The 24022-nt window shown below is 36.7% G+C and overlaps 1 protein-coding gene across 3 annotated transcripts; it reads right to left on the reverse strand.

Annotated features, from left to right (window-relative positions):
* Positions 1 to 5095: 5095 nt before the first annotated feature.
* Positions 5096 to 23761, reverse strand: LOC127790285 (sec1 family domain-containing protein MIP3-like). 3 transcript variants are annotated; one of them, XM_052319696.1, is made up of 8 exons: positions 23320 to 23761; positions 16192 to 16265; positions 14823 to 14966; positions 13713 to 13862; positions 9572 to 10081; positions 7642 to 9195; positions 7448 to 7516; positions 5096 to 5396 (listed from the first exon to the last, which is right to left on the reverse strand). In XM_052319696.1, the coding sequence occupies exons 2-8, from the start codon at positions 16237 to 16239 to the stop codon at positions 5268 to 5270; spliced, it is 2604 nt and encodes an 867-aa protein (XP_052175656.1). In that variant the 5' UTR covers positions 16240 to 16265; positions 23320 to 23761; the 3' UTR covers positions 5096 to 5267. The 3 variants fall into 3 exon arrangements, with proteins under 3 accessions (XP_052175656.1, XP_052175655.1, XP_052175657.1); XM_052319695.1 differs by having other exon boundaries at positions 16192 to 16292; XM_052319697.1 differs by lacking the exon at positions 16192 to 16265.
* Positions 23762 to 24022: the final 261 nt, after the last annotated feature.

A 24022-nucleotide genomic window follows, 5' to 3' on the forward strand; every position in this document is an offset into this window, starting at 1 on the left:
CCTATAGGGAAGAATCAAGATGAGTATTGTCAGACTCATGGCCATTCCACTTATCAATGTTAAGAATTGAAAAATCAAATTGAAATGTTTATCCAGGAATGGCACTTATAAAGATATGTACAAGAAGAAGAGGAAAATAACAGGGAGCCAAAAAAAAAGGGAAGAGAGGCCTGAACCACATGAAAGACATAATCCAAAACAGCAAGAAAGAGGGAGCGACCACAGATAGAATCCCCCTTGGATGATGAACCTACACATCAAGCTATACACGTCATTTCAAGCAGTGAAACCTTGGCTGGAGACAGCTCCTCTTCCCAAAAGGCCTATGCTCGTTTGGCCTACCAAGTCAATTCAATAATGGAGGTTAGAGAAAATAAAGAGCCCATTATGTTCACACTTGCCGATAGAGGAGATGTAATCATTCCTCATGATGACCTAGTGGTAATCTCAATTGTCATTACAAAGCACCCTATTGGGAGAATTTTGGTGCGCAATGGCAGCTCAGTTAACCTCATTTATTGGAATTATTTCAAGCAAATGCACATTTCCCATGATCAACTGAAAAAGGTTTCTTCCCCTTTATATAGTTTCACCGAGGAGACTATCCCGGTGGCTGGTTTAATTCAATTGCCAGTCACATTGGGCTCTGATCCTCAAAGCACAACACGCCAGGCCTGCTTTATGGTGGTTAAAGCCTCATCAACTACATACAATGTAATTTTTGGTCGTCACTTGCTCAACGACATGAAGGTTGTAATCTTTTCCTACTATCTGTTGATGAAATTTCCTACACCTCAAGGAGTGGGACAAGTCCGAGGGGATCAACAGAAAGCCTGCGTGCTATGTTGCATCTACAAAAGGAAAAAAAAAATAAAGAAACTTTATCAATTGCCAAGCAAACTATGCAAGACTGGAACTTTTGTTGCGAGGAACCAAACTGTTGGAAGAATAAATTTAATTTGAAAATCATAACAGAAAGGAATATTATTGATAAAACTTCCTCAAATTTTGCACATTTCAAGTGTTTTTGACGGGTATTCCCCTCACGTTTTTGAGTTTATAAGCGCCAAGACTTAGGGCTTCCACTACTCTATATAGGTGCCAACTTATTCTTCTCCTGAGTACCTCGAATGTCTGCTCGCTACAGCACCCAGTCTCCGAGCAAGAAACTTCGAGTCTTAACCCTTTGGTTGTAGTACCCCTCAATACGTTGATTGTAAGCACCCTGTCGAACCCTTACTTGATCATGGAGTTCACCAAAAAGGTCTAAATTATTTCTAAAATTTTCCTCATTGGACTCTAGGTCAAAATGCTCCACTCTAAGTGTTGGTACCCCTATTTTCACAGGGATTAGAGCTTCTGAATCATAACATAAACTGAATAGGGTCTCGCCTGTAGACGCCTTCATTGTGGTTCGGTAAGACCATAGAATACTTGGTAATTCATCCACCCAGCTTCCATCTGTACTTTGTCCACGCAGGCCTTTAGGTTGTGGAGTAAGATTCAGTTGGCAAGTTCAATTTGGCCATTAGCTTGCAAATGAGCCACCAAGGTGAAATGTTGCCTTATTCCTAATTCTTGGCACCATTCCTACACTGATCAGTCAGTGAACTAAGTGTCGTTATTTGAAATTAGGACTCGAGGGACTCTAAATTGACACACTACATTTTTCCACAAAAATTGTTTAACCCTCCAAGCAGTGATAGAGGCAACTAGTTCTACCTCAATCCATTTTGTGAAATAATCTATACTCGCAATGAGATACTTAACCTATCCAACCGCTAGAGGGAAAGGACCCAAAATATCAATGCCCCACTGAGCAAAAGGGCAAGGGGTAACCAGATGGGTTAAAGCGGCGGCTGGTAGATGGACCAGGTTGGAGGTTCACTGGCATCTCTCACAGGCTCTGACCAGCTACTCTGAATCCATCGTCATCATTAGCCAATAATACCCTTGCCAAAGAGCCTTTTGGCAAAGGGTTCGGGCCCCAATATGGCTTCCACATATTCCTTCGTGAATCTCCCTCATAATGTAATCTGCTTCTCGAGGCCATATGCACTTCAATAAGGGTTGCGAGAAGGACCTCTTATAGAGCTCCCCATCGATAATCACGAATCTCCAGGCCTTTCTCTTAATTTCTCGAGCTTCTGAGTCACCTTCGGGAAGTTTTCCATCCTTCAAGTATAGGAGTAGATGATCCATCCAACTTGATTTGGTATCAACACACATTTGGTCAGTTGACTTCTCGATGCTCTTTTGCGGTAAATACTCAATTCGAATCTCTCAAAAGCTCGTAAGAAAATAGGACAAAGCAATCCTGGATAAAAGATCCGCTTCAACGTTCATAGCCCAAGGGATGTATTCCACTTTTACTTACTGGAAGCGCGCCATCAGTTCCTTAGCCATAGCTAGATATTTCGTCATGTGCCCTTCCCGAGCCTCGTATTCTCCATTTACCTGTTGCACCACCAAGTTAGAGTTCGAACTTACTTTGATTCGTTGTGCTCCCAACTGCTCAACAAGTCTTAACCCAGCTAATAGGGCCTCATATTCTACTTCATTATTGGACACTCGAAACTTGAAGTGCAAGGCATAAGGCCCATCAGGGCTTCTGATCATCAGCCCTACTCCACTGCCGCCCGAAGTCGAGCTCCCATCTACGGCCAATGCCCATGGCCTTTGGTCCTACTCTGAAGGCTCTTGAAAACCAACCCCCTCGGCAATAAAATTTTCCAATGCTTGGGCCTTGATAGCTGGACGAGGCCTATACTCAATATCAAAAGCTATCAACTCCATTGCCCACTTTAACATTCTTCCTGAGAGTTTTGGTTTACTAAGCACCTGTCTCAAAGGTTGGTCAGTGAGCACAATAATGGTATAAGCCTGAAAATAGGGTCGAAGTTTTCTCGTCAAGATTATCAAGGTGATTCTAGCCATTTACTGTGATTCTAGCCATTTACTGTAAAAATCTATCTTTCTTTTCAACTGCCTCATTTTGTTCTAGCACTAAAAAAAAATTATGACAAATATTATTTTTCTTCACAATAGTGCTTGAATTGTTCATTTCAAAATATCCCCATGTTCACTTTCTAATTTTTGAAATACACATACTTTTATCTTTTGAAAATATTTCAAATGGGCTAAATGTTTCACTCTTAGATATAAGAAATATTATTAAGTGAACCTAGAGTAATCATTCATAATAACTAGCACATATTATTTTTCACCTAAGTTTAGAGTTCTCGTAGGACCACAAATATCTAAATGAAGTAAACTTAGAGGCCTAAGGGTTGAACCCTCATTTTTAAGCATAAACTTATTTATTTGCCTTTCATTCATGCACCACAAGCTTATGTGGATGCTTTGTTTGACTTTTCATTGAGCTTATCACAGACAACAGCAATTGTTGCCAAAATACACAATGAATTTGTAACGTGTGAAATGTGATCTTAACATTCATGAGCAAGGATAATCAGGAGGCCAAAATATGATTATGTGGCCTTGAAAGATGATGGCTTGCTGATATTGGTGAGCAACTGCTTGTTGATGAACGAGATGCCTAAAATAACCTAGAGGCCTCAAGTAACTAAGAAGCTTACCAAAACGAACAAACGGTGAAAGGCGCTAGAAGTTATTCCTGTGCAAACCCTCTGATGTTTAAATTAGTTTTCGAGTGGTTGAGCATAAAAATAAGATTCGAGTATCTGAATGAGCATACCTGAAAGAGAAAGCGGGCCTCCTATTTATAAAGAAAGGAGATAGGGACACGTGGCAGCCATTCTGGGTTTCCCATGTGACATATTTCAAATATATTCTTGACATATTTTTTGGTTGAAAAAGATTGTGACCAAGTGGACCCTCATAACCAAGAGGCCTCTCAATCATAACCGAGTTGTGGCCTCTCCATCACCACTCAATTCCTTCTTGGTTGTTTTCCTTGTTTTCCAACTCTTGGATCGTATTTTAGGTATATTTGACCCATATCTATAAATCTAACCCATGTCTGGTTCTTTTGATATTTATTAGGCGTATCATACATACATACGCCCGCACACACACACACATATATATATATGTATATATATGCATGCTGCCGTAGCCGTTGTACTCAATTCAATTGGATTTCTTCACTTCATCTTGATCTCCTCGATTTGAATTCTTCTCCCATTGCAATTCTCCTCCACCAATGCCAATTGCAGCTTCCAATTTATTATATTTTTAATTCTTTACTTGCATTATAATATTTATTTTAAAATTAACATTATAAATTAATTTATAATATCTTACTCTTTTTTTCTTTTTATGCCTAAATCTTCTAATTAATTTCCTTTGCTGAACTCTTATAAAAAAATATTTAAATTATATAAAATCCATAAACACGCACACTTTAAATAAAAAAAATAACATAAAATTGAACTTAAAATTATATATATAATTAAGACCTATCAGTTACTAATCTCTTATCTTCAGGGTGTCAAAATACTGTTTATATTCATGTCATAGCATACTCATAATCATAATCATGCACGAAATGTTTTCTAACCCTTAAACCTTACCAAGTGTCAAAACACTTTTAAGTAATAACATTGAACTTTTGTGTTTTAATAGAATAATAATATTGCTAAATCTATATTTTTTGCAAGAATGGAAAGGTTACTATTATATTATATTATATATATTATATGGTACACTAATGAAATTCATTAGAGAATGCACCTGAAATGGGATAGTTAAAACAGTTGGGCATTAGAGGGCAAGGTGGACCAAATTGGACCCAGCCAGATCAGGGAAGGGAAGTTTTAAGGAGAGAACAAAATAAAGAGCAAGCCAATGTAAGTAAAGGCCCACGACTGATTTACTGTTGAATAGACCAAATCAGTCGGTCTAATTTTAATAACCATTCTATTAACATCTCCATCTCCTGACCTGATGAATAAAGACATCAGCTAAAGAATCATAACTTAATATTTGACATTTGCTACATTATAATTATTATTATTATTATTATTTGAATTAACACTTCAACCGTAAAATAAATCTTAAAACAAGCAGAAGATTAGGACCGACAATTCAAGTCACCAATAATAATAAGAGAGAACAAAAGTATTGCAATTTAAAATTTCATACTTTTCTTGCTGGAAAATAATTAAAAACGGGATCCAACCACATGAGATGAGACCATTTATTTACAAATAAGAAATGTCTATATTTGGTAATCTTTGAATATAAGAAGAAGAAGAAGAAGAAGAAGAAGAAAAAGAAGAGATTCACAAGTAACTAGATTCTCCGAGAAGTAGATCATACATGTCAGTAGGAGTGAGAAGAGTTGTTCCCCCAAGAACCAGTTCTATGTCAGGTCTCCCACTTTCAGATAATGCCTCCTCAGCTTCACGCACCTTCTCATTCAAAAGACACCAAACCAAACCAAAACAATATCTATCTTGTCATATATTTACCAAAATAAAACAAACATCGTCAAAAGCATTGGATGTAGTAGGAAGGAAAAAGGCAAACCATCCCCGGATCCAGCAAACGCAGTTGACATTTCATTCATTTTCAAAAACATAACCACAACTCACAAGTATCAAATAAAGGGTCTCTATGTCAAATCATCTACCATTCAGCTATATTCGTTTCTGTAATTTTTCACATTCTTACAAAAATTTGAAGAAGTTACAAAAAGCCAAGCAATTTCTTTTTTAAGGACAAAATTTCTTTTATTATATATTAGATATTTAGATGTAACATCTGAAATTTTTTTAAAAAAATTTAATATTAAGAATTATTTGTGAATTAATTAAAATTATAATCCAATGGGGCTTGGTGATAATTTGGAAAAAGTATCAAGCCTAGAAATGAATCTAAAACTACTGTACAAAGAAATAAGACCTAAGTGTAGTTTATCAAATTGAATAAATAGGTCAATTTCACTACATTAGAAAACTAACTTTGAGTGCAAAATTTGACCAAATCAGATCAAGCCCGACACAAGGTACGTAGACAGGATTGAGACAAAACAGCAGGACCTAATCTCATAAAAAATCGCCAAGCAAATTAAAAGTTATTTGATCCCAAAGTTAGTCAAAAACACATAGAGGGTTGGTCAATAAAACAATTTGAACTTGAATAAACTTGGAATGAGCTCAAGTTAAGATAAACCAAAAGATGGGCATCGAAAAAGGCATGATCAAGAACAAGATGGTACTTCTCGAAGAAGGCATGATTGAGAACATGATGGTACTTTTGGATTGCATTATCGATGATCAAAATGAAAATAATCAAGCTTGATAGATTGAAAAACAAAAAAACAAAACTACCCCAAACATGACAAACAGTTTGGGTAAGTCACTTTAGACTCACATTCCGAATACAGCCTCAAACCAAACCGAACCATTTGATAGATCATACAGGTGACATAGAGGAGAGTAGCCTAACATTTATGGTACATGTTTCAGATCACCAATATAGAAGATAAAGTAGGCCAGAAATGTTCGTAGTAAATCAGGAAAAAAAAAAACATGGGAAAGCAATGATCCACCCTTCAAATCTTCCCGTTTCTCTACAAACCTTCCAAATTGATGCTCAAACCAAGGTCAAGTATCCGAGCACCACTTTTGACCTAGAGGATCGAGATTTGGAGGAAATATGGAAAGAAATCGAGCAAGCCATGCATGGCAATGTTGGAGAAATTTAGAAACTCATTGCCTATAAAAAAAAAACAAGTCCATTCTTTGATTTTGAGACACAACGCAAGAGGAAGAAAAAGGAAGAGATTGTGGAGGAGATCAGCATCAAAAAAACCGATTCAGGTCGCGACATGCAACAATGGATGGCAACGTTCCAACTTTTTCAATGGTGATTTCAAGCGAGGGACGATCCATGGTGGTTGACGGCAAGTAAGGGAGGTTCCAAGGGTGGAAAACACAGCAGCAGTTGACAGTTTCCTCAATTACAATGCATTCCTAAAATTTTTCTTTTTCCTGTTTTGCTAAAACCCTAAAAATTTACTTTTTAACTGTATATATCTATATAATTTATGACTCCAATATAATATATGAAAGAGCAATCAGACACATCTCACGTGCATGCTACCCTAATTTACCTTTGAGTATTACAATATGTGTGTTCCATTATTAAATAACTTTAGTAACTCATCAAAATAATTTTGCATAAATAAATTGGATGTATTGATCAAGTGCAACAATCTTCCAAATGCCACAACTAAGTGGTATTGGAACTACCGAAGTAAAATGATAATAGTGTTAACAATGAGGTGGACTTATTCAAAAATGAGAAGTTGATAAAAGAAAAATAATTGTTTGCTATCTCTATGATTAAACAGAATATAAATAATATCTTAAGGGGCAGAAGAAAATTGAAGACAAAAAAAAATGAAAGAGGAAGAGATTAAACAGAAGAATAAAATTACAGGAGTTTAGGGACATACCTCAACAGCATTGATGCCCCCTATTACGAAAACCAAAATAACATTTTGATCAGCAAGACTTGGTTTTGCCTGCGGGATCAAGAAGCCACTCCAACATTTATATTCTAACAAAAGAAAAGTGAAGGAAAATAAAAGAAGAAAAGAAAATAAAATGAAAGGAGGAAAGCAAACCAAAAGAGAAGGTGGAGAATCACCTGTCCCAGACCAAACCTTCCAAACCCACTTTTAAAAATTCGTCCAACAGTAGAGGAATGGTACTCCAAACCAGGTATATCATGCTTTCCTAATACCCTTGTCAATAGCTTATAAATCAGTCCTTTACTAGAGTAGGAATCCCCACTAAAATTATTCTCCATGCCCAATGCTCCTCCTCTCAATGGTAGATTCCTTTCCTTCAAACTACACAATTTGTGAAGAAATTTGAAAAGGTTATCTACCCTATCACGCAACTCCAACTTCAACTGCATATCGCCGTACACTTGCTCTTTCTTAATATTTTCATCAGCATCTTCATCGCCCCAACTGCCCCATGTATCATCTTCAAAATCACCAGTTGGTAATTGGCTTGGAGATTCTTCCTTTGCTACATCTAATTTCTTCTTGTTAAAATTGGCTTGAAGCTCTTCTGTTAGACCACGGAGAAACTTCAGTTGTGCCAATCTCGGGTTCTCAAGAACTGCATCCACAATAGCTTCCTTCGTGAAATGCTCTTCTTGCCAAGAAAAAGGACCACTAAAGCCAGAAGTTGGAAAGTTCTCACTAGCCAATATATATCCGTAAATAGTGAGAAGCAAAGCATCTTGAAAAGAAATCAGCCCATCTGAAGGCTCCGTTAACCCAGAATTCTTTCCTTGTGATCCCACTAAAGCACTCTTATTGATAAGATCACTAATTTGGGCAGCAAGGCTCTGGCTAGTGTCTCCAGCACTAACATTTAACATTTTCTCAGCACTGATAAATGCATCCCATTTGGCAGAATATAATTCATCAAGAGCATATAGTGTAGCTGCAGCTAGCTGAATAATTCCTTTATTTCTTATTAAAGAAGGCTGGCTTCTAGCCAGTGCTTTAATCAGAGATTGCAACTCAGATTTTGTCACAGAACCAGGACGAATTTTCACATTCACATTTACATTTTCCCGACGTAAAGTTTCTTGAAGCCACTTCCTTATCAGTATGGCACCATCTTTTGTTCTTCTGTCTAGCATAGCTTCCAGGAAGGGTGTTCCCCGAAAGCTTTCTGCTGACACAAAGGAGCCATTTAGCAGTTTACTCTCATAAGTAAAAGACTTTTCACCATGGAGTTTGGTACTATGACTAAGGAACTCTAGAGTTCGCAAAGATGTGTCACTTGAATTCCACCCATGCAAAAAAGCTTCGGTGTTTTCCAACAGACGGAAATTCTCCAAAGTGGAGTCTTCTTCCCCCAAAAACTTCACTAATGGTATCTGAACATCCAGAGGAGCACGTTGCAGGTCAGCAGGGCCATCTTTCAATTGAGTTTGTGAACCTTTTGTATGGAAAGATGATGTTGCCCGTTGCCTACGAGGCAAAACTGAAAACATGCGATCTATAAGTGAATCCCCATGAGAGCATGGGGTAAGAAGATCAAGCGTCCGATCAATAAGTAACAGCCCTGCTGATCGTTTCCGACGGCCTACATCATAAAGGCTTGACATGTCTGTCAAAAGCTTCCCCACGGTTTTTGATAAATCGCCAAGAGAGTATATTTCCATTTTCAGATCCATCTACATTTTTTGGAGAGTTATTTTGAGATTGTAGATGTAGAATTAATATAAAGAGGTAGAAGAAACCAGAAATTTGGAGGAAAAAAGGAATAGTAACAAAAAATAGAAAGGAAAAGTAAAAGATACAAGCATACTTTATTTGACAATTAAAACATTATATAATTAGAAAGAATGTGAAAATAGGTGCATCAGATTTTTGTATACTCTGTTTCAACATTTTCCTATGGTTCAAAAGCTCAGACACATAGGCCATTAAGAGAACCTAGGTCATTCTGAAGGGAAAGGTAGAACCAAATATTTCTCACTTGCAAAAGGAGGGGGAATAAAAACTAGAAAGAGAAAATGATTAGATTTAAGCATGTAGAACACATGTTACCTTTGCAGCCAGATGATAAAGAAATTGTGCTGTAAGAGTAGCCCCAGGAGGAACATCCTCGCCATCAGGAGGTGAGCCGGTACTTAAGGGAGGCAACCCTGGACTAAGGGAGTCCTCATGTTTAGTTGATAAATATGCTTCACCAACTGATCCCTCTGAAGGTAAGACAAAGACCCTAGGTGAAAAAGGGCACAAGATCAAAGGGAAGTGATGCACAGAAACAACCAATTTTTTCCGTACATCTTCGGCGTGCCCAATTGATTCATCTTCATATAAATCTTTTGCAACTGAACCCGATTTGTGGGGGGAAATGTCTTCTTCACTAGTAGTGATCTGTGACCATCCTTCGTCTTCAGAGGTCAAATTTTCCTTGGACGTGCTTTCCCCCGACTGTCTAGATTTTACATCAGACCTTTTCAGGAGCTCCTCATAATCTTGGATAAGCAAGGATTTATATTCATGAAAAGCATCAGGTCCTAGAGGAGAATTGGGATAAGCTGAGTGAGCTATCTGCAAGTGGTAAACATATAATGAGACTTCCAAAGACTACAAGCAACAACAACAAATTTACAGAATAACATATTCTATAAATAAAATGAATTACAAAACAACTAATTTAACTTCATAAAATGTGCTTACTAGACTAAGGTAATCTAAGCTTTTAACCATGCTAATAAAATAATTAAAACAAAGGCAACTCTTCAGCATCTTCTTGCAAGTGTCCGGCACACTTTAATTCTCATACTCCTCTTGTATAAGATAAAGATATTCAATATGCTCTTATTTTTTAAAAGACCAGAATGCTAGGGAATATAGATTACTTCAGACGATGTCAACAATAAAATGATACATGAGTGTGACTAGAAACTAGTGTCCTGAAGGTATCATTTACTTTAGGCATCCAACAAGTCTTACAAGACAAGTCAGCGGAAGGAAAGGCTAAAGATGTCATATGTATCTATTCAACCATGAACGATGAAGGTGCACAGAGGTTAGTTTAATTGAGCAACAGACAAGGGTCAGTCCAAGAAACTGGAACTAAAACCAAACAATAAGGAAAACCAAACAAAACAGAATGTGTCAAGAGCAGAAACTTACCCAATCATTCTAAATTAAATAGAGGAGCCTAGTGCTAACACTACCTCTTCACAGTCTAGGGAGGTCAAGTACGTACAGCCCTATGCCCTGCCATGACCCTTCAATGGCAAATGAAGATGCAAGAGGACTAGAGAAGAGTTCCGTTGGCCAGCCCTAGGATGTGCTGCAAGCAGTGTTGGGAAAAGCGGGTAATATAGAGCAATTTGGCAAGAATGTTTTGTCAGATAAGCCAAACAATGCATGTCTTCACACCAATTAGCTGTAAGGCACTGTATGTGGTGCTTTGCTCAAGGAGTCTCAATTTATCGAGAATGAGATTATTGAAATCTATGTGCCAGCTAGCTGTATATCAGCAAAATCATGAAGAGCTCAAATCTCATGGAGATTACATACATCCTAATAATAATGTTGAGCTGATCTGATGTGTCACCTTGGAGCACATGATATGTGTATCAACAAGGCAAAACAGGGACTCAAAATCAATTTTATGTTAATGTAAGAGAAGCCGCTTCTGATAACAGAGAGCCCAAGTTATATATATGGAAGCAATAGGCTCTAGTTTTAAGGCAAAAAATAATGATATTGCAGCTAAAACTGTCATAAGAAAAGCTATAGTTTTGGGATTATATATAGTTAAGCAAAGTAGGGATGTTGTAGGCTGTTCTCACACTGTGCATAACAATCATGAATGCAGGTCTTGTTGGTTGGCTATTTTATAGCTTGCAAGGGCAAGAAGATGAAAATGTAGATGACTAAGACTAGCGAATCCCTTAAAAAAGGCAATACCAAAGCCGATGGTAACTGTTACTGGCTTAAAAGTGCATAAAATGTGAGAAAAAATAAAACATCTAATATCAGAATTGCATCACTCAATTCAAAAGGCTTCGTGTAAGTTTCAGAAAATTTTCTGAACAATATCCCTCACTAGATAGGAATTACATGTCACTATATTAACATCAACCACTCCTAAAACTGAAAATCCTAAAAGTATAATAGGTCTTGTATACTAAATAGACAACATATGAAAATCCTAAAAGTATAATAACTTGTATTAAAACCCATGGTCATCCCTAAATATGTGAAGAGAATTATGAAATTATTCAAGCACCCATAGGATGTAAAGTTTGGCAAGCATAACAAACATCGGTTGCCACATACTAAACCCAAATCTAGACAAATGAAATGCTTATTAAATAAAAAAAATGCTTATTGACACTAAAACTCAATGATTGTGCAAGTCAAACTGGCAACCTCCAGGCAGCTTGCAAAACAGGGACTTTAAGGACGCATGACTAGAACTAATGAGTGAAATTAGGAAGCCACCTAAACCTCCTTGTGGAAATATGGACTCTTGGGTCCTTATATATTCTAGTTCCAAGCCAGACTAAAGGAGGGCAGCATTAGGTAGCTGAGAGCTAGCGAAAAACTCGCCAAATCAAACAAACAAGTTGTTGCTATAGTTGTACTCCCTTATTTCAACCAAAGAACTGTGCACATCCATTTTAATATTGTCCAACTTTGGTAACCTACCAAATTCTTCTTTTGTTATTCCTCCTAGCCAACTCCACATCCAAAGAAAATCCATGCATCTTCAGAATCTTGGATCAGTCATTCTCAGAAACCCTAGTATCATTGAAGCTTCTTTAATTAAGTTCATCAAACTTATCTAAAGCCTCTTAACATAAAAGAAAAAAGAAGGCAGCTTTTTATCTAGCAAACAAAATCCGAACTAATACAACCAGGAAGGCACCTAAGCTATGAGCTATTCCTTCTTACAAATTTCAAGAAGAGACACCTTAATCTTCTAAGAGCCCTTACATATACAAGACTAGGAGTTTGATCAAAGAGAAGTCTATAAGAAATGGTTGGATAGCACTTTGGAATGGTAATCCCAGAAAAAGAAAATCCAATCAGAACATACTATAGTTGAATCATTTTGGTAATTGAACCAACACTCTCAAACAAAACAATCCAAATGGTAATAGATTTTTTTTATAACCTACAAGCTTCTTCTATAACACCTCCCTTCCTCATTCAAGAAACTTAACACGCAAAAGTTCACCAACAAGACCAACAAGATGCAGCACTATCAACCTACATCATCTATCTTTACAAAAAAAAGAAGACATAAAGGAGCCACCACCCAGTATGCTATTTTTCCCCCCAAATAAGTAATAGAGATACATAATAAAAAGAGGACCAAGTGGTGCCATTTGAGAACACCATCCCAAAAATAAATCAAAAAGTACAACCATTCCTTATGAGAGTCTACAAAAACCAAATAGTATAGAATTTTTGTACGTGGAAAACAATAAGGATAAGCTAATCTTATTTTGAAGGGACACATTATCCAGGTTTCTTCAACTATTTGTCAAATCAACTAATTATATAAAATCATAGTTTGCAGACACTAACTAAAAGGAATGCATTTTTCACCTCACATGCACAAGTGCTATCATTGCAATACAACCAACAACTGAATTCTCCCCATCCAAACACTTGTCAGATCTGAGATCTGACGGGAAGTCTCTTCCGTAATTGAGGAAGAGATGAGAATTGGCAGGAGAGAAGAATTGAGAAAATTAGAGAGAGAGAGAGAGAGAAGTGAGTAGGAGAATAGGAGGGAAAAGATTAGTGGAATAATCCTGAAAATTAGAGAGAGAGAGAGAGAGGGAGAGAGAGAAGTGAGTAGGAGAATAGCAGGGAAAAGATTAGTGGTATAATCCTCACATGATGCCCATCCTCTCGTACACTTCTTATTTATAGGAGAGTTAGTTACAATTTCTAGAGAATTCTCATAACTCCTCTTGGTTGTTAGTACCCAAGTGGCCATGTGCACTTGGGCTTTAATCCCCTACTTCTAATTACAATCATAGACTCTCCTTACAATCTTATAACACCCCCAATTACAGTAGTGCCCTTGGGCTGTGACAACACCAAGTTCAAAAAATATGGTCAAAATGTATAAATTCAGGAAGCAATAAACTAACTATAATAATGGGATTATATATAATTAAATAAACCTTTAATGCCAGAGAAACACCTCTGAAATGGACGTGAATATAGTACACTGGTTGGCATTTTGATGTGTGTTCAGGCAACGTAGAATATATCGATGTGCATCACTTAGCAACCGTGATGTAAAGACCACAACTTTTCTGGCAGAATGGAAGCTCACACTCCAATTAACCACCTACAAAAAAGAAGCAAATATATAAAGACATAACAACTTAACTCATGCTTAAGGCTCATTAATGAATGATATAAGAAATCAAGGAACCAAGTGAACACATGAAGATATGCACTGTGAATGTTAGGTAGTTACCATATCCACATTTGCTTCTATAATTTTGTTCCACTTATGTTCAACGTTTGGCATAGCAACCCTAGCTTGAATAATAATGTCCATAAATGAGAAAACTTTTTAGAAAATGAGAATTATGAAGCAAAAGGGAAAAAATACCCAAGAAAAATGAGAAGGGAGTTTCCCTTCATAATTTTGGCTAGGATTTGAATAGAAAAAAATTTCCTCTCATTCTGTCCTCCGCCAAGCGCCCCTTCCCCCTCAGCCCCCCAAAATAAATAAATAACTTCAATTTGACAAAGAAATAAAGTTTAGTTTTCCTTTATAGTTTTCGCATTTAGTTTACCACTTCCTTTCACTTCATAAGACATCGGGAATTTGTACCATCCCCTCTCTTTTCCTTTTCCATTTCATTTTCTTTGTCAGATAACTCTCTCCCTCTTCCTTTCCCTTATTCCTAGTCTTATGGTCTGTTTTTACTCCCAACAAGTAGATTATTACTTTTTTATCAACCAGATTGGAAGGCCGAGAAGGAGAGAGTTCTTGCTTTGCTGGAAAACAAAAGGTATGGCAGTCTTTTGTATATTGAGCAAAATACTAAAGATGATTGTTGTATTAATAATTCTAAGGGTCTCCAAGCCTGCATACATTTGAAGTGTTTCCTCTTTAGGGAATTCAGGAGACTGAATAGTAAATCAACATTGCTATTTTAGAATGGCTAATTCAGAACCCAAAAAAAATAAAAACATACTAGTAAAAGTAGTTCATAAATAATTAACATACTTTAAAATAAAACTTTTGACAATCAGCCTAAAAAATAGATTAATTACACAACTAAATTGTTCTCACCATATCAAGAGAAGACATGTTCTCCAAGCTGCATACTGCATGTGCTCCAAGCTCCAGTAACAGAGGGTAAGCCCCAAGAAACTGGAAACTCTCTGTACATCCACCATCTAAATAAACAGTAGCACCTTCAATGTGCCCTGATATCTGAACAACCACCAAAAAAGAAAAAAATGAAAGAATCATAAGGAAGAGTCATCTCAAAAGGGATGAAATTTATTGCAAAAGGAGAGAGCAACACAGTTAAATCTTCAGCTGCGCCTAAAACAGTACCAGCTGTTGCTTTTCCATGAAAGACAACTATTAGAGCCATATCATTTCTTACTTAGGTTTTTCTCCCTTCCTACATTGTTCCATTTCAGATTGGTATCAAAACAACATTGATTCTCAGCTTCCATCAATTTCAACATCACCAAATTACAACAGCTTGACCCTAATTTACTGGAGTTATACAGAAGCCAGCAGACTCATCTAATGTAGGTAATTTGGTGTTGATGACAGTGTACAACATCCAGTGACAGACAGAAGGTCATCCAACCTCTTTCTCTATGGTTGGGTGATTGAGCAGTGAGGGTCCACACAACTCCATGACGAGTTCTTCTCCAACAGGGGGGGATTGATAGGATATTAGACGGATTCTTCTTTTTTCCATGATATCTATCACCATGTCAACTAAGTGATGGAACACATCTATATCAATTATCTTCATTCACCACCATCTTATGAAACGTCTCCTTATGAAGATGGTGTTGAAACTTTATTTCATCATTACTCCGCGAGGAGATGTTATCCACTGCCGGTCCCAAGCCCAAATAAAGGAGGAGAGTTGCGTTAGGTAGCCGACAGCCAACGTAAAACCTAGTCGGATCTAAATATGAATTTTAAACAAACTATCCGTTGGGGCGTAACCCACATAAAAGTTTAGAATTTATGTAGCTGACCCCACATAGTAAGATAAAGGCTAGATATGTTGTTTTATCTATCACGGAACAAAAATTTTCAATTGTTTCCACTTAAATAACTGAAACATTTTGTTTCCTAAACAGACCAAAATGAATATGAAGATTCTTGAGTTTCCATCAAATCACACCAAAAAACTTAAAAGTTGCAATATCCAAAACAATAACTGAAATGTTTTTGCCATGTTTCTATTTACATGCTGATTGAAATGGGGTAACAAAAGAAATCTTGATCTTTGATGTCGACTAAAATCTGATGATCATTGCCACGAGTCTAATTATTTGAGATAATAGCAGAAAAATCAATCATAAACAAATGTTAGGGATGGCATCATTTGAACACCACAAGATAGCACCAAAAAGAACAACAAAAAAAAGAAAATGTTTCTAATTTATTATCACAAAAGGCTTACTTGTCTGATGGAATCAAGGCAAGATATGATCACATCAACCATAGCCATGTTGCTAGCCCTGACCCGCTAGTCTTCTGTAGCACATAGCATGGGTCGTAAGTCTACAAAATAATCGAGCATATCAATATGAATTAGGGCAAATTGATGGTTTCTAAGCTCAAACATGATACAAAATGAATTTAATGCATCAGAATCAATGTTGAACAGTTAAACCCCCCTCTGCTTCTGCCTCAAGGATCAATATTGATATTGTGAGAGTGAATGGGAGAAAACGTGAGAGATTAGTCTCTTAATTCTATTATTTATAGCCTAATTACAATAAATGGGTCTTAAATTATGGCACTAATCATGGAGCTAATTACAGCCTAAATTATGGAGACTAATTACCCTAATTATAAACTAATTACCAGTTGACTATACACACATTCTATATATGTCTAAATACATGGAAGGAAATAAATATAATACTCCCCCTCAAGCTGAAGTATATATATCATATGTACCAAGCTTGTTACAAATGTAATTTATCTGAGGACCCCTGAGTGACTTTGTGAAGGCATCTACTAGTTGATCATTGGAATTAATGTAAGAAACTGAATAATTCCTTCATATCTTGAATTGTACACAATGAGTCCTCTTATAAAGGAGGGAAAGATACAACATAGGAAACATATATCACACAAAAAAGGAAATATATATATGTACATCTTTATGAAAGTTTCCTAAGTCTGATTTAGGCAAGTATCCTAAAACAGATTTGAAAATTTCTAAACACACACACTTTGACCAGCACAGCCATCCCTCTTTCACACAGATTCACGGGAACCAACACTCCCCCTCAAACTGGAAAATGTATATTTATCATTTCCAACTTGCATATTAAATCTTCAAACCTCTTGAAAATAAGGTATATGAATTAAATCTGCATCCAACTTCTCTTTTATGAAGTGTCGGTCTATTTTAATATGTTTTGTCATGTCATGATGGACAGAATTGTGGGCAATGCTAATAGTTGATTGGTTGTCACAATACAGCCCAATTGAACCTTCAACCTTGATCCTCAAATCTTCTAGGATAATCCTTAGCCACAATAACTCGCTTAGGCCAAGAGCCATTACTCTAAACTCTACCTCTGCACTTGATCTTGCCACAACACTTTGTTTCTTACTTCTCCAAGACACAAGATTTCCACCTAGGAATACACAATACCCACTTGTTGATCTTCTATCAGCAAGGGATCCAGCATAGTCAACATCTGTAAATCCCTTAATGTCCAAATCAACCCTTGTTTTGAAAAAGATTCCCTACCTAGTGTAACTTTTAAATGGCTTAGGATCTTCCTTATTGCCTACATATGCTCCTCAGTTGGGTTGTGCATAAACTGGCTCACTAGGCCACTGTTGTTAGAATCGTGCAATTTGCATCAACTCGATTCAATGAGAAATCAAGTCAAATCTATAGAGTGAATCGATATTCCCTTAGAATCGATCATGAATCAAAAGAATCCGCAAAGAATCAAACCAATCGGAAGAATCGAGTGAATCGGATAAATCGCAAGACTACTTATAGTGACCTAACTATCCAAGCTAAATTCAATATACAAACCTTCCGACTATATGGCTTCCTTGATTGCATAACAAAGATGAGTTGTGAAACATTATAACTTGAAACGTCGAGAGCTAAAACCAAACAGAGAAGGATAAAACGTTGTTGCTGCATATGAGCATGATGCCATTAGCTAAAACATCAGAAGAAGCAAAGGCAAGAGCCACGACTGCGAGACTTCAAGCTCTGTAACTTCTGTTCAAGCCTTCAAGGTGTGTTCACTACGTTACTTTCTTCATCTTCTTCTTCTTCTTCTTTGCTTTATCCGAGATCATACGACTATACGAGTCTTAAAGTAGAAGATTGCTTTGCTTAAAACCAACTGAGACTCAGGTGTGAGCGTTGCTTACTACTAGTAGTTTTTGTTGACTTTGGGTTGTAACTGCCACTAGTTAAAAGGAAGCTTGCTACCAAGCTGGCAGCTACTTTTGTTGACTGTGGGGTTGTCACCCGTGAACCTGAAGCAAGTTTACCACCTGCCAGCTACTTTTGTTGACTAATCTCTGGCAACCTATTGTATTTCTAAATTCTTTTTTTTTTTTTTCCTTTGCTCTGCAGTGCTATGTCTCTTATTTCATTTTGTCTCTTTTTGTTATGTTTTGTTTGGATTTCCTAATCTAATTTCTCTTCAATTTTTTTCTGTTTTTTTTAATTTTTAACTAATTTATATTATTTTCAATATTGTTTCTTTTTATATGGTGTGAAACTTTTAGTTTTCAACTAGTTTATATCATTTTCAGTTTTATTTTCTTTTATGGTGTTTTACTATTTTTTATTTCAAAAGTTTGACTTTATGTTGTTTTTCAATGTTAGAAGAAGAATATTACTTTCTTTCTCATGACGTTAAGATCAAAAAAGGGATCTACAACAACAAAGAGTAATGATCCTATATGGGAATATTGCTCTCAGATTAATGGGAATAGAATGAACTTAAAGTGCAATTATTGTGGACTTGAAAGATGGGGAGGGATAAATCAAATGAAACAACATTTTGCGGGTAATCATGATAATGTGGCTTCTTGTACACAATGTCCGGATAATGTGAGGGAACTTTGTATTCAGATCTTAGGAGAATTAGAAAGACAAAAGGTGAATGAAAAAGAATGTTTCCAAAAAGAAGAGAAAGAAGTTCAAATGATAGGAGGAAAAAGAAAAACTAGTATGGATGCCTTTGTCACTAAAGGTAAAGAGAAAGAAAAACAGAAAACTTTAAATGCAATGGTTAAGAAAAGGGAGCCCGTTGTTCATAGCATTTGTAGATTTTTGAATGGACATGCATTGCCTTTTGTTTTGGTCAAAAATCCCCATTTTGCTTCAATGATGGAAGCCGTTGGTGAATATGGAAAGGGATTAAAATTTCCTAGTTATCATGAGGCTAGAGTTGCATTTTTGAAGAAGGAAGTTGACAATGTAAACTCAATGCTAGAGAAGTATAAAAAGGAGTGGAAAAGGACCGGTTGTTCTTTGATGTCGGATGGGTGGACAAATAGGAAAAGTAGGTCTCTTACAAACTTTTTGGTGAACAATCCAAGTGGAACAGTTTTTCTTAAATCTGTTGACACTTCAAATGTTATAAAAGATGCACAAAAGTTATTTGAGTTGCTTGATTCATTGGTGGAGGAAATTGGGGAGGAAAATGTTGTTCAAGTGGTGACTGATAGTGCTTCGGCCTACGTAGCTACGAGTGACTTGTTGATGGAGAAAAGGAAAAAAATATTTTGGTCTCCTTGTGCAGCACATTGCATTGATTTGATATTGCATGATATAGGTGGGTTGCCTATTTTCACAGATACAATAAAGAAGGCTAAAGAAGTTTGTGTATATATTTATAGACATGCTTAGGTCCTTAGCATGTTTAGGAAGTTCTCTAAGAAGAGAGAGTTGAAGAGGCCGGGAGTTACAAGGTTTGCCACATCATTTCTTACATTGAGGAGCTTTAAGAAAAACAAGATTCCTCTAGATTAAATGCTCTTGTCTTTGTGAAGTATAACATTCAACTTGAAATGAGGTAAGCCAAGAGGGAGAAAAGAGGTGAAAATTATGATCCTATTTGTTTGAGTGATATGGAGTCCAATGATAAATGAATCACCGAACAAGAAAACCCTTGTTTACCTGAGGATAATTTGTAGATGGATGCTAATGAATGTTTTGAAGATGATGGAGGTATTCAGCCAAGTAATAATAGAAGAGGTATATATCTATATTTTATACTTTATAGTTTCCAACTTTCTAAAACTAAGTTAATGTGTGTAAGTTTGAGTTGAATTCTAATGTGTTATATTGTATAATATGGGGCCAAGGAACTTGAAGCTAGATAGAAAAGGAAAAGGAAAAGTTGTTGAAGACAAAGTGGAAGAAGAATTGGATTTAGAAATGATTGATGGTGAGGAAGATGTAGAGGATGGAGAGCAAGTGGATTTGGCTACATTTGAAGACAAAGAAGATGATGAAAATGATGAAGATGATGATGCTCTTCAACTTGAAGATGAAGATGATTGATAACTAGTGAAGATTATGAACAATGGAGTTTATTAGTAGCCTAATAGTTTTTTTTTCTAGCTTGTTATTTTGAAAGTGGTTTGATTTGGTGCAATTTGAATTTAAAGGTAACATGAATATATTTTTGGTATAATTTTAATATATTTTATTTATTTTCTATGGATATATCATATATATTATTTATATTTGAAATTAAAAATGTGTACCAAATCTTACAATTCGATTCGATTCTCGATTCACAATTCTTAAAATAAGGATTTCGATTCTCGATTCAGCAACTATGCACTAGGCTGACAGCAAAAGCAATGTCCAGCCTAGTGCATGAGAGATATATCAACCGACCAACTAACTGCTGGTATCTCCCCTTATCAACCATAGTTTGCTAGACCCTTTGCCACCTGTTAACCCTGTTTCAGTCAATAAATCTAATACATATCTCCGTTGAGAGAGAAATATTCCATCCTTAGAGTAGGCAACTTCAATTCCCAAAAAATACTTGAGAATACCAAGGTCTTTAATCTCAAATTCCCTGGCTAAATTTTCCTTGACACTCTTATGCTCTTCTTCATCATTTTCGGTGACAATTATGTCATCCACATACACCACTAGTGCAGTGACCTTCTCTTCCCTTGAGTGCTTTATGAAGAGGGTGTGATCACCCCCTATTTTGGCTGTATCCCATGGCTTTCATGGCCTTAGAAAATCTGCCAAACCAGGCTCTTGAGGACTACTTGAGTTCATAGAGAGCCTTCTTGAGCCTGCAAACTTTCCCTGCATCCCCTTCTTGAAATCCGGGAGGCAACTCCATAAAGAGTTCCTCTCTCAATCTGCAATTCTCTTCATCTTCTTCCTCTCTCTTAATCATCCATTTTTGTTCCTACAACTTTACCAAACCAACACATGGTTGCAAAGTAATAAGTGAAGTCATTTTTCTTTTCTTAGTTTTCACATAATTCTCTAAAGGTTCATGCAACTTTGACATCACCAATATCTCTCTCTTTCTCTCGCATTTAGGTTCCAACTTTATCGATAATGGCGTTTGAATAAAAAGAGATGAGGGAGAAAGAGAGTTTGAATAAAGAGAAGAGAACCTATGAGAACTATAACAACAATGGCATTTTCTACCAAAACTTGTTGATAGAATTATTTTTGGTTTTGGAAATATTGAAGGGTATTTTTGGAATAGCCAAAGTTTGCCAGTACTTTGTTCTTGGTAATATCAAATGGTGGGTTTGCTTATATAAAATATTGAATGAATAAGGTTTCAAATGAGGATTTTCTTGATGGTGATTGGAAGTTGCAAGTTGTTTAGCTTTGTAAAAATTTAAATAAAGATAAGATTTAGCAAAGTGGTGAAATAGATTTGTTTTTAGGTGGAATTCATTGGTTTGAAACCTGTTGATACAATTATTTGTAGGTTTTTAAAATTATTGAAGGATATTTTTGGGTTTCCCAATTTGAAAGGGCTTCAAAAATACTAACACCAAAGGTGGTGTTTGCTTATATAATAGAATAGATAGATAATAAGTCTGGGATGTGTATATATAAGTACATGAATACACATATGAACGAGTCAAGTATATGGATACATTCCGAGCACGAGTGTTGTGTGCATATCCATATACATGGGTTCATTTTAACATGTGCAGCCTATGAGTGAGCACGCCACTCTTAGTGTGCACTCACATGTATCCATATACGGTGAGACATGATGATATAGTCAATGGCATAGCTTGATGAATTCCATGACACCAAATCCAACTTTGATTCGAGGCAAGGTATGTGAACAACCACTCTGGTGTTGGACACTAGAGATGGTTGGGTACTGACTAGGACACTATTAGGATGTATTATATTCGTTATTTCGGTACTCATTGTGACATCTGTTTTCTTCTATTGTAGTCTAGACTTTACAGTCTACTTTCAGGCTCCACCTCCACCTCCAACTTGACATTCCATGTATCCCAAGTGAGTAGAAAGGAAATCATATGTTAACTTTATGTTTCGCACTATATGCTATTTCATTTTACATGATTCACCACTTGATTATCTGCATGATATGTCAACTAAAATGCTCAATTGTTTTTAACTTTATAAAAACATTTTCATCCTACTTGAAGAGATACTATTGCATTTCTGTTTGATTGCATATGATACCTATCTGTCTACTGTTAAGTCATAGCAGAATGACACTTGTGGTATCACTCTGACATAGTGGGATAGGTTAATTGGAACATTAGCACCCATAGCAAGTTAGTATGATATGATATTGTGGACCTTGACATGCCATTACCTTTGTACATGTTGGTAGGCTTTGCTCGACTATCTCTGATTCTCTGGGGACTATATGTTACTATATTATGATCAGTATATCTTTGTTTAGTTCTGTTAACTTTATCCCACACATTGCTGCATATCATGTCTTTAATTGCATAACCTTATTGTAATTGCATAAATTAGACTTAGAGTAGAGATGCAAACGAGTGGACCTATAGGATTGTACCATCATTTGTACTCTCCTATCTAAGTTACCATTTTCACATTTATACTATAGTTGTGGTACTTATGTTCATTTAAGTAGTATTATAATGGTACACATTCTTGTAGCATGATTGTCTGAAGTCTCTTCTAATAGGCATAGAATACCTTATATTCACCGATATAATTGCCCAAAAAACCGAACCGATTAACATAATAACCGATATACCGAACCGAAAATAAGCTACCTATCCAAATTCAAATACAATAAACCGAACACACAGCATCAATCAATCTAAACACGCAGCAACAGCATCCATCCACAACATCAATCTAAACATCAACGTTCATTTATTTACAGAAGCCTTTGCATCCAAATCTAAAATTGAAGGAAAATTGGATAAATCTCATTCATGATTAATAAAATGGCATCAGTTGATTTCTACGATCATTCACTCAAAAGTTACACAAAACCTACCTTGCGATAAATATCATTCACCTGTATATGCACCGTACAACTATATATATACACACATATATATGTACCTGTTAACCTTCAAGTCTGAATCGATCAAGGAATTGAAGCGGACGGAAGCTTCGATACTGTCTCTCTTCTCTCCCTCTGTGCTCTGAATATGATTGCTCCAGAGAGAAGGGATGAAGGGGCGACGGTGTCGGGTCTATGGATCTCACCTGTCGGTGTCGGTGGGGTGGGTGACTATTCAGAAGCCGACGGCGACAGCGATTGGTTCCGACGGCGAGGGCGAGGGTTAGGGACTTAGGGTTTCAATTCGCTCTCTCGGGTGGGATTCGGGATTCGGGTGCAAGGGGGCTGGGCTGGGTGGGGGGGGCGACAGCGAGGTTCCGAGTCTTCCGACGGACGGCGACTCGGCGAGGATCAGGGTTATTCGCTCATGGGTGGGGACTGGGGATTCGGGTGTAGGAGGGCTGGGCTGGGTGTTGGGTTTCGCCCGGGGGGGTTGTTATGCGGGGGCCGAACAGTTTGATTCGGTCGGTTCAGTCTTTGGGGTCGGTTCAGTCAATTCAGTCCTTTGTGTGTGTGTGGGGGGGGGGGGGGGGGGGTGTTCGATTTTGATGGCTATTTATAATTCGAATCGAATCGATTATCTAATTTTTTAGAAAATTAATAATCGAATCAAACTATTTATCAAGAATAATCGAATTGAATTGATCGATTAGATCAAGTTATCCGAACTTTTACACACCGCTACGTAGAATGAAAAGCATC

Source organism: Diospyros lotus, chromosome 14, assembly GCF_014633365.1.
Source record: "Diospyros lotus cultivar Yz01 chromosome 14, ASM1463336v1, whole genome shotgun sequence".
Taxonomy (NCBI): Eukaryota; Viridiplantae; Streptophyta; class Magnoliopsida; order Ericales; family Ebenaceae; genus Diospyros; species Diospyros lotus.

Coding starts and splice junctions, on each gene's coding strand:
- LOC127790285 (XM_052319696.1), bottom strand. CDS start 16,239: ATGGCTATGGTTGATGTGATCATATCTTGCCTTGATTCCATCAGACAA. Junction 13,863..14,822: donor ACATGTCTTCTCTTGATATG/GTGAGAACAATT, acceptor TCTTTTTTGTAG/GTGGTTAATTGGAGTGTGAG. Junction 7,517..7,641: donor GAAGGTTTGGTCTGGGACAG/GTGATTCTCCAC, acceptor TTGATCCCGCAG/GCAAAACCAAGTCTTGCTGA.